This window comes from Lonchura striata, chromosome 2 (assembly GCF_050655825.1).
Source record: "Lonchura striata isolate lonStrDom1 chromosome 2, ASM5065582v1, whole genome shotgun sequence".
Classification (NCBI taxonomy): Eukaryota; Metazoa; Chordata; class Aves; order Passeriformes; family Estrildidae; genus Lonchura; species Lonchura striata.
The window spans coordinates 148,682,454-148,694,958 of NC_140704.1; the positions used below are offsets into that span (position 1 = coordinate 148,682,454).

The window sequence follows — 12,505 nt, forward strand, 5'->3', positions numbered from 1 at the left end:
CAATGTAAGTCACTCAACTTATTTTTTGTCTTGAAGTTTTTCTTTATTGTCTCCCAAAATCTTCAAGGAATGGGACTGTTAGGAAAGCTCCAGAATCCAGGAGCTGTGCATTATGCTGGAGATTCAGAGATGAATGGTAGTTTACAGCAATCTCTCACTCCAACCATACCCTTTTCTTCTACTGTTATCTGTCATGAAAATGAAAACACTGAAGGAATACACACAGATTTTTCCTATGCTTAGTTTAATGAGAAAAATCATAACTCTTGTTACAAACACTTTCTTCCTTCCTTCCTTTTCTCTTTTTCTACAGTAATGTGCCATTTCTCAACCCAGACAGTAAATTGTTTGAAAAAATTACTATCTCTGCTATAAGGCCCCTATTCTAATTTCAGAGTTACTAAGTAAACAATCTACAAAAAAAGAATTTATATAGAAATATACTAACAGAAAATGCAGCAGAAGACACCTTCTTTAAAAAATTATTGATAGGAAATGTTATTGCCAACTTCAGCTCTATTTTATTTTATTTACACAGAGGGTCATGAATTCAACACAAGCGTTCACAGTACTTATAGAGGGGGTATTTCAGAATGTTTCAAATTAAGGGAGGAACATCTTCATTATTTTCAAAACCAACACAGCTCTTCTTAACCTCTATAACCTTCTGTGGTTGGAGGTTTATAGGTCCCTGTCCAGTTTGTTCCTTTTCTTGGATTATCTTTGTCACATCAGGGAATGAATATTTGCTAGGATCCACTTCCAACTTCTCAACTTGTCCATTCCTGAGACAAGAGGGAAATAAATGGAAAAAATGTAATTTTAGTGTTGAATATAACAGAACTGTTTGAATTCATTATGTGATTCTATGGTTCTATTTTGGGTGCCTGCCTATAGACACATGATATGAGGGTTGTTACTGAGTCCAATTAAACCAGGGTTAAGAGTTCTTGTAACTTGAGAATTGATTACTAAATAAAAACCCTGAGTGTAAACACATGAAAGTAATACAAAATCTCTAAGATTTTTTACAAAAGGATCCTTAGTCTCCAACTTCAAAAGTTAATTTTAGATAGCCATAATTCCCTTTATATCAGAACGTGGTGACTGCTGGTATCACAGTACAAATGGTTGGCTTTTGATGCAAGATCTTTTTTTCAATCCAATTGTTTTTTATTCTTTTTTTTTTTTCTGTTCCTTTTTATATGGTTCCTTCCCACTGTCTGTCTATTAATTTCAAGGTGACAGGTCCATCTTTGGAAAACAGAAATACTTTGTAGGAACTTGTCTGACTTGATCAGCTAATTTTTATATTTTGGCAACATGAATCATCTCCATGTTTTTATTATGAAAAAAATTAAATTAAATTTTAAGAAAAGTCAGAGTTTTAACACAATTTTCATATTCTATGCCATTAAGGACACTCTTTCAGATGACACTTAGAAATGTGTACTGGCCACTCATTAAGGAAACCTATCCACATCACACGATGATCAAAGATTTGAAACATACCCTCTATCTTGCAGCATTTAATCTCATTGTTTATTTCTAAGAGAGGAGCTCGATTAAATTGAAAAAATCTAACCTGTTTTCATGCAATTGGTATCTGTTTACATGAAAAAATGGCAAAATGGAAATTTAATTGTACAATTATGTTTAATTTCTTCAAATTACAGCATGATTTGTACATCTTCATAACTCCATTTTATACTGAGTCACAGTTCCCAGCTCAGCATTAGAAAAGACAGGGCCTCACCCTTCAGAGATGTGAGAAAACTGTTTACCCAGGAGATCAGAAAGGCTTCTTAGAAATAGAACAAACAAGGGGGAAGCAAATGACAGAATGCATTTTATGGATGACAACACAGGGAATGAAAATTTGAGTCTAAAGTACAGTAAAAAGATTTTAAACTGAAAATACACCATCTTTAGTTGTTAAAACAGGGAGAGTTTTGCAGGGCAGCTTCCAGATTCTGCCAATGCTTCTCCATCAAGGCTGTGGGAGATGTGAGCAGGCATCCCAGCCCTCGCTGTGTGCAGGGTCTCTGTCCCACTGAAGGAGAGATGCAGAGGGGCTGTGGGAGGGCTTCTCCTCTGCTCCTCTGCTATGCTGAGGAAAGCAGGAGTTCCACAAAAGGGAGTCACCAGCCTAAACACCTCTTTCAGCTCTATGCCACTCGATTTTTCTTGCAGTTCCAGAGGCAGTCATCAGCCTAACCCCCTCTTTCAGCTCTATGCCACTAGATTTTTCTTGTACTAAAAGAATAATGTGAATATTTTTTTCTAAGCAGAAAACAGCCAGAGAAGCTAGCTGCTTTAATAATCTTCATAAATCTTTTCCAAATAATGCCATAAGCAAAAATTACTCAGAGTAGAATTTTACGGGTAATGAAAACAAATATAAGAAAATTCTTATTTCTTTACTCTGAATATGCTTCAATTTATAAAGCTAGATTTTTTTCTGCTATTGCACTATACTATTTAATGAAACAAAAAAAGTGTCCATTTGTGGCAACACGCTGAAAAATGTTCATTCCCCAAAAGTAAAGAGCATTTTTGTTTCCTGTGTAATTTACAAAATGTGCCATGACCTGGAATCACTTTATCAGTAGCCGTTGGTGAGATCAGAAAGCGAGCAGGCCCTTAAACTAATCATTTACCACTAATCTGAGGCACCTCATAAAAAGCTAAAAAAGCATAAACATGAGAATAAATTAGGCTCAGCTTGTCCCTCCATCACATGCTAGAATAGAGTTTCCTTAATTTGAAGTATTTCAATTAGAAGTGGTATCTCACATTTGTTCAACAATTGTACAAATTGTCATTCATGAAAACACAATAATGGAATTTGAATATCTTATTTCTTAGTAGCAGAATAAACTTCAGTACTCCAGAAATGAATTCACAGTGTGTCATAAGTAACAATCCACATCAACAAGCAATAAGGTTATTGCATCAGCCATTCTCAAAATTGCAACAACACATGTAATCAATCTTGAAGTATGCTAGCAACAGGTAAGACTGAGAATCAAGCACAGTGAATTTTTCCAGAAAGGAAGTGGATTTTTACATACTTACATGGACATGATCAAACATTCTACACTTGCTCAGTAAAGCTCCACAGTGCTATCCCAGCTACCATGATACAACAACTGCCTGACAGCAAGACTCTGCCAGGCTGAAATCAGTGCAGCTACAACACAGATCTATTGCTCTCATCATGAAATCCATGCAAGAGAGGCTGGGTATTGATGAGGTCAAGGGTAACCACCTGAACATTTTTTGAAGAAAGAACAAGGGTTTTTCTATGTAATTAACAGAATAAAAATCATCTTATTGCTGAAGCCCTTCCATGAGCAATGGTAAAACAGCTGTTATGAAAGCGAAAATATTCCTTGAAGGACCAGCTAGACAACATAGCTGAAAATCTCAGTGTTTGCAAACTATTTCAAGGTCAGATCTAAAAATAGATGAAGTTCACAGTTTTTGACACTGCTACCTGCTGCTGAGTGTTCTCTACCTAAAAAATTATGGTCCAACACTAGAGCACCACACAAAAAAAATTAAATCCTTTATTTCTTCCCAACATTTTTTTCTCTTTGAAAGGCTACTTCTACCTCCACACAGTTTGACTACGCTTTTAAAGAATAAAATTAGAAGACTCCACAATAAAGAAAGTTTTGCATAACTACAGCAGTCTGCTGAACAATCTGGTGCGTGACATACGGCATATCTGATAATTTCTTGATAATTTACACTTTTATTTACATAGTCTTTAATCCCTATACTTGATATTTAAATGATTTGACAGTTATACATTTCCCTGTGTCATCTTTGAATTTCAGTAAAATTAGATTGCTAGAGATTTCTCATATTTTTGATCCAGAATATATGGTTATTGACATATGACTGAAAGGTTCCTTTCTGGTATCAGGATATAAATATAAGGATATTTAGGAGTCACAACAAACTGCTTTGAAGAGGCACTTTTTCAAATGTTTTAACACTGAATGAAACAGGACAAAAAATCATTATCATCCTAGACAAAGTACTAATAAATCTTTTTCTTGAATAAGAAAATAGAGTGATTCCAGTATATGGACTGACATCTTATTTGAGAGCTTAGAGTAAGACAAATCTTTATTAGGTATGTTTAAAACTGATGGTGAATATAGGATACTTGTCATACCCTGATCTCAATTTTTTGAAAATATAAGCTTAGAAAAAAATCTACTAGGTAATCTAAGCAAATAATTATGTCTTTTTTTAAATACTTGGAAAATTAATTCCTCTTTCATTGTGTAAGAGACCTTTTAAATCTCCACATATATGTGTGTAATCTGAAATAAAGCTGTAACTGGAGTCTTCAGAATCAGCTGGAAGACATGAATACTGGTAGAATCAAATGCATTTCTCAGGGGCAAAACAGTGAAGAATAACTAACAAATTAGTGGTAAATGTTCTGATAAAGAAAATGCTGATGATATCTAGGGCATTCTGTTCTAAAAGACAAATATATTTCATGAATAGTATTCATCAGACTGAGAATATATATATATATTACTATCATCCTTTTTTTCAAAAGTTAGACAATAAATCATAGCCACTGTGACATTTTCAACTTCACTGTTCCATCCCTTTCCTTCTTTTGAATAATCACTTCAAGATGCTAAATTTTAAACTGACCTTGTCTACAAGCCAGAAAAATCCTCCAATACCTGCAATATGCAAATTGACTCTGAATTTAAATATGTGGCTATAATATCATCTTATTTGCTCTCCTTTCACTGTTAAATTTGTTAGCGAAACTTGAAACCCTTAAACATTTGGGAAACATATACTGAAAACACACTTTATTCTAAATTTTTCAAAATTATGGATTGTTATAAAGTAACTTTTAAGTCCATCTCTGCCCTCAGACTTTTGTCCTTGTCCCATATGCACAACCAAAGATAACTTTAGACTATAGTGATCAGGAACTAACTGAAGTGTTCTCTTGAGAATGCTTTCTCCAGAAGGGCACATTTCTGAAGCCTTCTCACTTTTATTATAGTTAAGGATTATCAGATGCCAGTGTGCAAATTAATTTTCAAATCACTTCTGAGGAACCCCACCTTTTGTTCTCCTAATTAGTCAAATGATGGAGATGCACACCCTCTACTTTGATTAGCTCCAAGCCTCTATGAGAATGCAAATGACTCCATACTTTGAAATTAATTAGAGTAAAAACATTTTTAACATGTTTCTTAGTCATAACTGACTACAGTTTCTGGTTAAGAAGCCAACTAAATTACAGTTCCTATGATTCCTCCTTTCCCATATATTATTACTTGCATTCTAAAAGTTTTCAATATCTTCATGACAACTAGCCAACTTCATTACCAGAAAATATTAATTCTCCAAACTATTCAACTCTCAAGATTTGTGATCTAATCCCAGGTAATTATCAAAGGCACTACATCTCAATAGAACTGATAACTGACTTGTCATTTGTGAGCTTTGCACACATTTACTTATCTATTATTCAGGCTACTCTTCAGATGCACTTGTCCTTCTTTACATTGAAATGTTTGTGCTTGGTTTAGACACTGAGAATTTGGGTTCTGAAAGATCACATAAATCCTCTTGCAGCTCTTTCAGATCAGTTTGTCTGCAATGCCATTCAGTTTCTGACCTCATCTTACCTCCCCCTCCCAATCCTGAGGAAATGACTCATTTTGTTCTACTGTATTTCTCTTCACAACACAGGGCTCTCTGCCTTCCAACTCATCACATCCCTCTGTGTAAGCTGTAGGAATTTAAGACTGGGAGAGATTTTCAGCCATTCAGTCAGTGGAAAGACAGTATTCTGACACTTCACAAAGACTGCTTCAAGAATTCAAATTAGAACTTCTCACTCCCAAAGAAAAATTCTTACTCTTACATCTACAATTTTTTATCACAAATTTTATCTTTGCCACTTCTCCAACAAAATGAACCAAGCTAAATGAGGGTCATCCAGTAAAACAGAGCTTTGCAGTATGTTTCATCTTCAGCAACACTTACATCTCAAGTGAGATAGCTGTAGGGAATTTTTGAAATAATCAGTCTTTTATTCTTTATTTGATAATATGCAAAGAAAAGCTTAACTAAACCCAAAAATTTCTCCAAGAAAAGTAAAATAATGCTCGTTTATCACTGAAACTGCAAACCATAAAAGAAGTTCTGTTGATGAGTCTGTATGTGACATGTTTGCTAGAAAATTATTAGAATTAAAATCTAATACAGTGATTAAAAACATTCAAGTTTTCTCAGTCTCAAGTTCAATATAACTTACAGGTAATTTTATATATTTTATATCTTTCACAATTAGTGAGATTTGGTTGAAATTTGGATAACCTGTTCAGAGGCATTTATGAGTTCACCAGCAGATAGAGGTAGACAATCCAGCAGCATATTTTTCTTTTTTTTTTTCTCCTTAAGAATCCAGATGAAAAAAACCCAAACCAAACAAAACTGAAACAAAACAAAAATTGCCAAAAGCCAAACATTATTCACTACCACTAAGATCTGATTCCAGTGGAATGTAAGTCAGATTTCCAACCTCATGTATTACATGGTATTCTCTAGAGCATGTACTGGCTTGGTCACACAGTACACTCCTGCATAGGTAAGAGGGGAAGACAGGGCAGTCAGATTTGCAATGCCTGAACTACTAAGATAGGAATCACCTCTACCTTACATTCCTTATTTCAATATAAAAGGTGTTTATAGATCAGAACTTGCTGATTAGATTTTAATTCTGAAGAAATTGCCACTCCGTTCCTTTGCCTCTTCAAATTAAACCATTGTCTGGCTACATTTCTCAACCTCTCTGTACATAAAGATATACAGTAATAAAAAACAAAATAAAAGCTAAGGAAGAAAACTGAAAAAATGAAAGAAAACAGTTGTATTCCTATGAATGTTTAATTACTGGAGGAACTCAAATGTGTGTATATTTATATCTAGAGACATTTTTTGTTTAACTTTTTTCTTCTCCAACATGCTAAAGGAAGAATAGCCTAAAGCTGAAGGTGTGAGACAAGGATTATTAACTTTATGTAACTGCTACTCTTAAGATTTCCAGTGCAACTTCTGAAAAGTCAGTTTCTTTCTATCTCTGAATTTCCTCTACGCAGCTGTGGAGAACTCAGCTTTGGTATCTTACAGCTGAACTGGGAGGCCAGTTCCAGTAAGGAATGGCACACTCAGCTACTGCATTAATAGAGGCTTTGTAAATACAAGAGATCAGTCTATTATTTTTATATTAGTCTAAATATTATAGATCAGTATAATTCCTTCCACACAGACTTGCCTCTTTTTAGGTTCCAAATACAGTTTTGTATATAGTCACAGAAAAAATCTCTTATACATGGCAGAAGTAATGACAATATCATAATGTAATCTAGCTAACAAGAGTTAAAGAGATTTAAAGCTCTGCATTACAGTTTGGCAGATTATATGTCTGACAGCATTTAGCTAAGACATCTGTAGCTGTCAAGTATAATCATTGTAATGAATGTTCTTCTGTAATCTAAGAGACAGCTATTCAGCAAATTTTTAACATCTGGCTAGTCAGCGACTTTTCCGCTAAAGAGGTCAAAACATACTATTTTTAGAAAGAACTGTACTTCAAAGACTCTTTTCCTACTTCTACTTTTGTGGTATATATTCCTACAGTATTTTAACCCTGAAAATGTGCAGGAAGCATATTATTAAAACTGCACAGAAATCAAACACAAATTTTTGGAGTTTCACTATGCCACAGAATATCTTTCGTTTATCAGCTGGCAGGAAAAGGCACCATTTCACATTATTATTTCCATGCTCCCATTATTATTTAAACATTTACTATGCAACCAAAACTAAAGACAGAGGGTTCTAAGGAAATATATTTTCCTAATACACAAGTTGTTTCTTTATTTTCTTGTAATGCATTTAAAGATTTAGCTGCACTTTTGTGGTAAAGCATTATTCCTTTTGCAAAGAAGAGGCATAGAATAGATTCACAGAATGGTTTGGGTTCAAAGGGAAATTTACAGGTCATCCAGTCCAACCCCTCTGCAATGAGCAAGGCACATCCTCAAATAAATCAGGTTGCTCAGAGTCCCATTCAACCTGACCTTGAATGTTTATAGGGGTGAGGCATCCATCACCTCTCTGGGAAGCTGGTGCCACCCTCATAACACAAAAATTCTTTCTTATATATTTCCTCTTTTTACTTTAAAAAAATTAGGCCTTGAAATCTGTTCCCATCTTTTTTACAAGATTCTTTTTAGTGCGAAAAGCTGCGAGAAAGTGTCCCTGAAACCTTATCTTTTCCAGACTGAAGAACACAGACTCTCTCAGCCTTTCCTTATAGGAGAGGTGCTCCAGCCCTCTGATAAATTTTGTAGCTTTCCTCTGGACTGACTGTATTAGATCCATGTCTTTCCTGTACTAAGGATCCCAGAGCTGGATGCAGAACTCCAGGCGGGGTCTTGGTAGAGCAGAGCAGAGAGGGAGAATCCCCTCACTCAACCTGCTGTCCATGCTGGTTTTGATGCCACCCAGGACATGGCTGGCTTTCTGGCCTGCAAGTGCACACTGCCTGCTCATATCCAGTTTTTCATGCACCAGTATCCCCAGGTTCTTCTCAGGTCTGCTCTCAATCCCTTCTGCCCTCAGACTTTATTTATACCAGGGGCTGTCCTGACCCATGTATACCACCTCGCATTTGACCTTGTTCAACCCAATGACATTCATGCGAACCCATTTCTCAAGCTTGTCCGCATCCCTTTGGATGGCATCCCACCTTCTGGCATGTGAACTGCACCACCCAGCTTGGAGTCACCCACAAGCTTGCTGAGAGTGTGTTTGACATGAAAATGTACTGGTCCCAGTATGGGCCCCTGAGGGACACCACTTGTGATCTCCATCCAGAGATTGAGTCATTGCCTACTCCCCTCTGGACAAAAACCATCCTACCAATTCCTGATCCACTGAACCATCCATCCACCAAATCCATATCTTAACAAATTAGAAAGAAGGATGCTGGAGGAGGACTGTGACCAAGGCCTGACAGAAGTCCAGACAGATGACAGCTGTAGCTGTTGTCTTGTTCACTGATAGAGGCATTCAATCACAGAAGGTCACTAGGTTGGCCTTGCCCTTGGTGGAGCTGTGCTGGCTGTCCTGAATCATTCCCCTGTCCTCTGTGTGCCTCAACATAGCTTCTTGGAGGATCTGTTCCATGACTCCCAGGCAGAGGAGAAACCCTGAAGGTGAGGATGATATTCTGTCAGCTGACAAGTTCCTAGCATCCTTCTTTCTACTCTTTTTAAAAATGGGTGCAATATTTCCATTTTTCCAGTCACCAGGGACTTGACCTGATTTCCATGACTTTGCAAGTATAATGGAGAGTAAGTATCCTCCACGGGACCTAGACCTTCTAAAAATATTTTAAATGCTCTGTAATCAGAGTGTTACACTGTTGTAATGACTGCTGCTTAAGGAGAGGGTACAGTCCTTGGGGCTCACTAGTACTCAAAAAATACTTGCAGGCTGCCCTCTCATCTTCTCATAGGCAGATCATCAAGAAAAGAAGTTAATGACGGTTTTTTCTTAGAAATAAGAAATTAAAAGTAGAATTAATTACAATTGACTCTTGCAGAACCATTTTGCCAGTGTCCTAAACATTAAGACCAAGAACAGCCACAATCCAAAATGCCATTTTTTACTAACTGCTTAGCCTTTTTAACAAGATTCAACACAATAAAATCAAACAAGGAAACAAGTGCAACACTTCAAATATAAATGGATAAACAGCTTAAGGGACTTTGCTGTTACAATATCTTATTCTGGTATGAATATCATTTGCTATAGCAAAACAAAAAGAAAAGATTAAAACATGTATCATGGTATTTGTACTTAGGCCAAGTGTTCATGAAGCCCACTGTCTCTACAGTAGCACTTGCTAGGAGTAAAAACAGAAAATAGTGCATCACTGATATTCACTTGCTTTGGGCAGTCATTCTTTACAAGATTTCAAGAGCTGGAGTTAGCATCACATTTAATAGGATGGATCTGTGTTACAAAACCTTGCAGAATTGTTTTTTGAACCTGTTTACTAGAGCAGCAGATCAATCTGTATAATCTGTAAGAAAATACATTCATGGGAGAGATTCAAAATAACTGCTTTTTAAAAGGTTTCCAGAGTTGGGTTCCATAGCAAGGAGCTCTGCAAAGGCCATTCTCAGTAGGTGATTTCGTTTTAATATATACCAGTTAACAACCTGAATGAGCTGATGGAAAAAAACTGATAGGCAAAAATAAGTGGATTTTTGGCTCTGCAATTGAAGAAGATCACTTTTCAATAAACAGCACCAGACAGTTAATTAATCTAAAGCTTTTAGACTTCCTTTTACTCTATACTAATCAATATTTTTAACAATAACATAAAAGAAGTACATATTCTGGCATGTGAATAACACACTTATAAAAATAAAACCGATGCAGAAGATAAAAAGGAATTACCTTCTTGTGTTTTTTTGCTGTATATTGCAGTCAGAATGTTTAATTGAAGCTGAAACTTTTTGCTTAGCCAGGATTATTTCTTTAGCCTAAAATAAAAATAGACAAAACATAATTCTCATAAAAGTTGACACTTATGCTTGAAAGCATTTAAATAATCTTTCAAAAATAGAAAATTGAGAGTGTCTGCATATATTTTCTCTTGTGACATTTACTCTTTCTGTTACATTTTAACACTCTTCACTCAGCATGAAACACAGACATAAGGCAAGTTAAACCAAATTATCTGAATGGAAATATAGTCAAACATTTATAAAATTATACAAAAAAGAGTATTTAAATATATACATCTACTTGTGTTTAAATATATGCTATCTTGTTTAGCACCATGTTAATAATGCACATTACTGATTGCATTTCAGTTCTGGTGTCAGAACAAGTACTTGTTCTGACATTTTTATTAAAAAAATCAGCTGGAGTCTAGACTCCTCACTCAAATGACAAGTGCCCACAAACTCTCTCAGCTCCTTTGTTAAAACAGAAACTTAGGTTCAAAGTCCAGGTGAATTCCCCTTCTCAAAGAAAACACGTCCACCATGATTTTTTGGAAGATGTGTTATTGACAAAAGGGTATCTCGTTGCAAAAGGAGATTGCAAAAGGATGTCTTTTTCCCTTCATAACAACAGCGTGGGAGAGGGATCCCTTAAGCATCTGAAAGGAGGAAGAACAGGAACTATACCAAATAGTTCATGTTATTGACTGTTTCATAGTCCAACTGATTTGAGAGCAGTCTGTTACAGAAGCCGTGTGAATTTAGTCTCCACTCTGAACCCCAAATTATATAAAGACAGATTCTGTAGCTTCTGTCATCTGTTTCTGGAAATCATTGTGAAGAGGCTGAACCCCTCTGATTCTGTATATACTCTGATGAGGGAAAGAAAGCCTTTTTTATTTCTACATTCCCTCATTTCAAACGTTCTTTTTTTTTTTTAACAGAAATTCATTCTGCTGATCCCCTGGAGACTTGTGCTTCTTACTTTGTCCTCAGAGCACATCATCAAGGATGGTGAAAAAATGTGCTGATTCTGCACTCCTAAGAAAATACATCCTTGACAAGAACTGACCTTGGAACTTAGGGAAGGGTGAGGATTTGTATAATTTGGGCTCAGTAGTAAGATACCAGTGTGAAATTTGAGGCCTGTGGTATATAAGAAAATTTACTAAATTAATATAATGAAGCTTTCTGAAAGTTATTCTATGATACTAGTATTTATGATATTAATACTATGATTTCCAATATTTACATTTTTGTGTACAGTTTTGGGCAACACAATATAAAAAAAGACATGAAGCTACGAGAGAGCACGCAAAGGAAGCCATGAGGATGGTGAAGGGTCTGGCCGTATGAGGAGTGGCTGAATCTCTTTGTCTCTTAAGCCTGGAGGAGATGGAGGGGAGGCTTCATTGAGGTCTTCAACATCCTCATGAGAGGAATAGGACAGGCAGGCACTGATCTCTTCTCTCAGGTAACTAGTGTCAGGACCCAAGGGAATGGCCTGAAGTTGTGTCAGGGAAGGTTTAGGTTGGATATTAGGAAAAGGTTCTTTAGCCAGAGGGTGTTTGGGCACTTGAGCAGGCTCCCCAGGAAAGCTGTCACAGCAGCAAGCCTGACAGGGTTCAAGAAGCACTTTTGACAATGCTCTCAGGCACATGGTGTGACTCTTGGGATGTCCTGTGCAGGGCCAAGAGTTGGATATGATGATCCTGATGGGTTCCATCCAACCCAGCATATCCTATGATTCTATGATTATTTAGAAAATAGAAAATGCACCCCTTTTAAGATCATTATCAAATGATTCTAGATAGAGATGTTTTAAATAAAATCTGGAGTTTATTTGAGAAAACAGAAGGAATATGTGAAAGCCATATTTTTATTCATATTTTCAGTCTACCCATTTTTTTCCTACAATG

At 36.1% G+C, this 12,505-nt stretch overlaps 1 protein-coding gene across 6 annotated transcripts in view; it reads right to left on the reverse strand.

Annotated features, from left to right (window-relative positions):
• Positions 1-224: 224 nt before the first annotated feature.
• Positions 225-12,505, reverse strand: part of DNAAF11 (dynein axonemal assembly factor 11) — a 34,281-nt gene continuing 22,000 nt past the window's right edge. For 5 of the 6 annotated variants that reach the window (XM_031504108.3, XM_031504109.3, XM_085573988.1 and 2 more), the window contains 2 exons: positions 10,537-10,622; positions 225-785 (listed from right to left, as the gene is read on the reverse strand). In XM_031504108.3, the coding sequence (XP_031359968.1) occupies positions 599-785; positions 10,537-10,622 (273 nt within the window). In that variant the 3' untranslated portion in view covers positions 225-598. The other variant, XM_085573987.1, reaches the window with a different exon arrangement.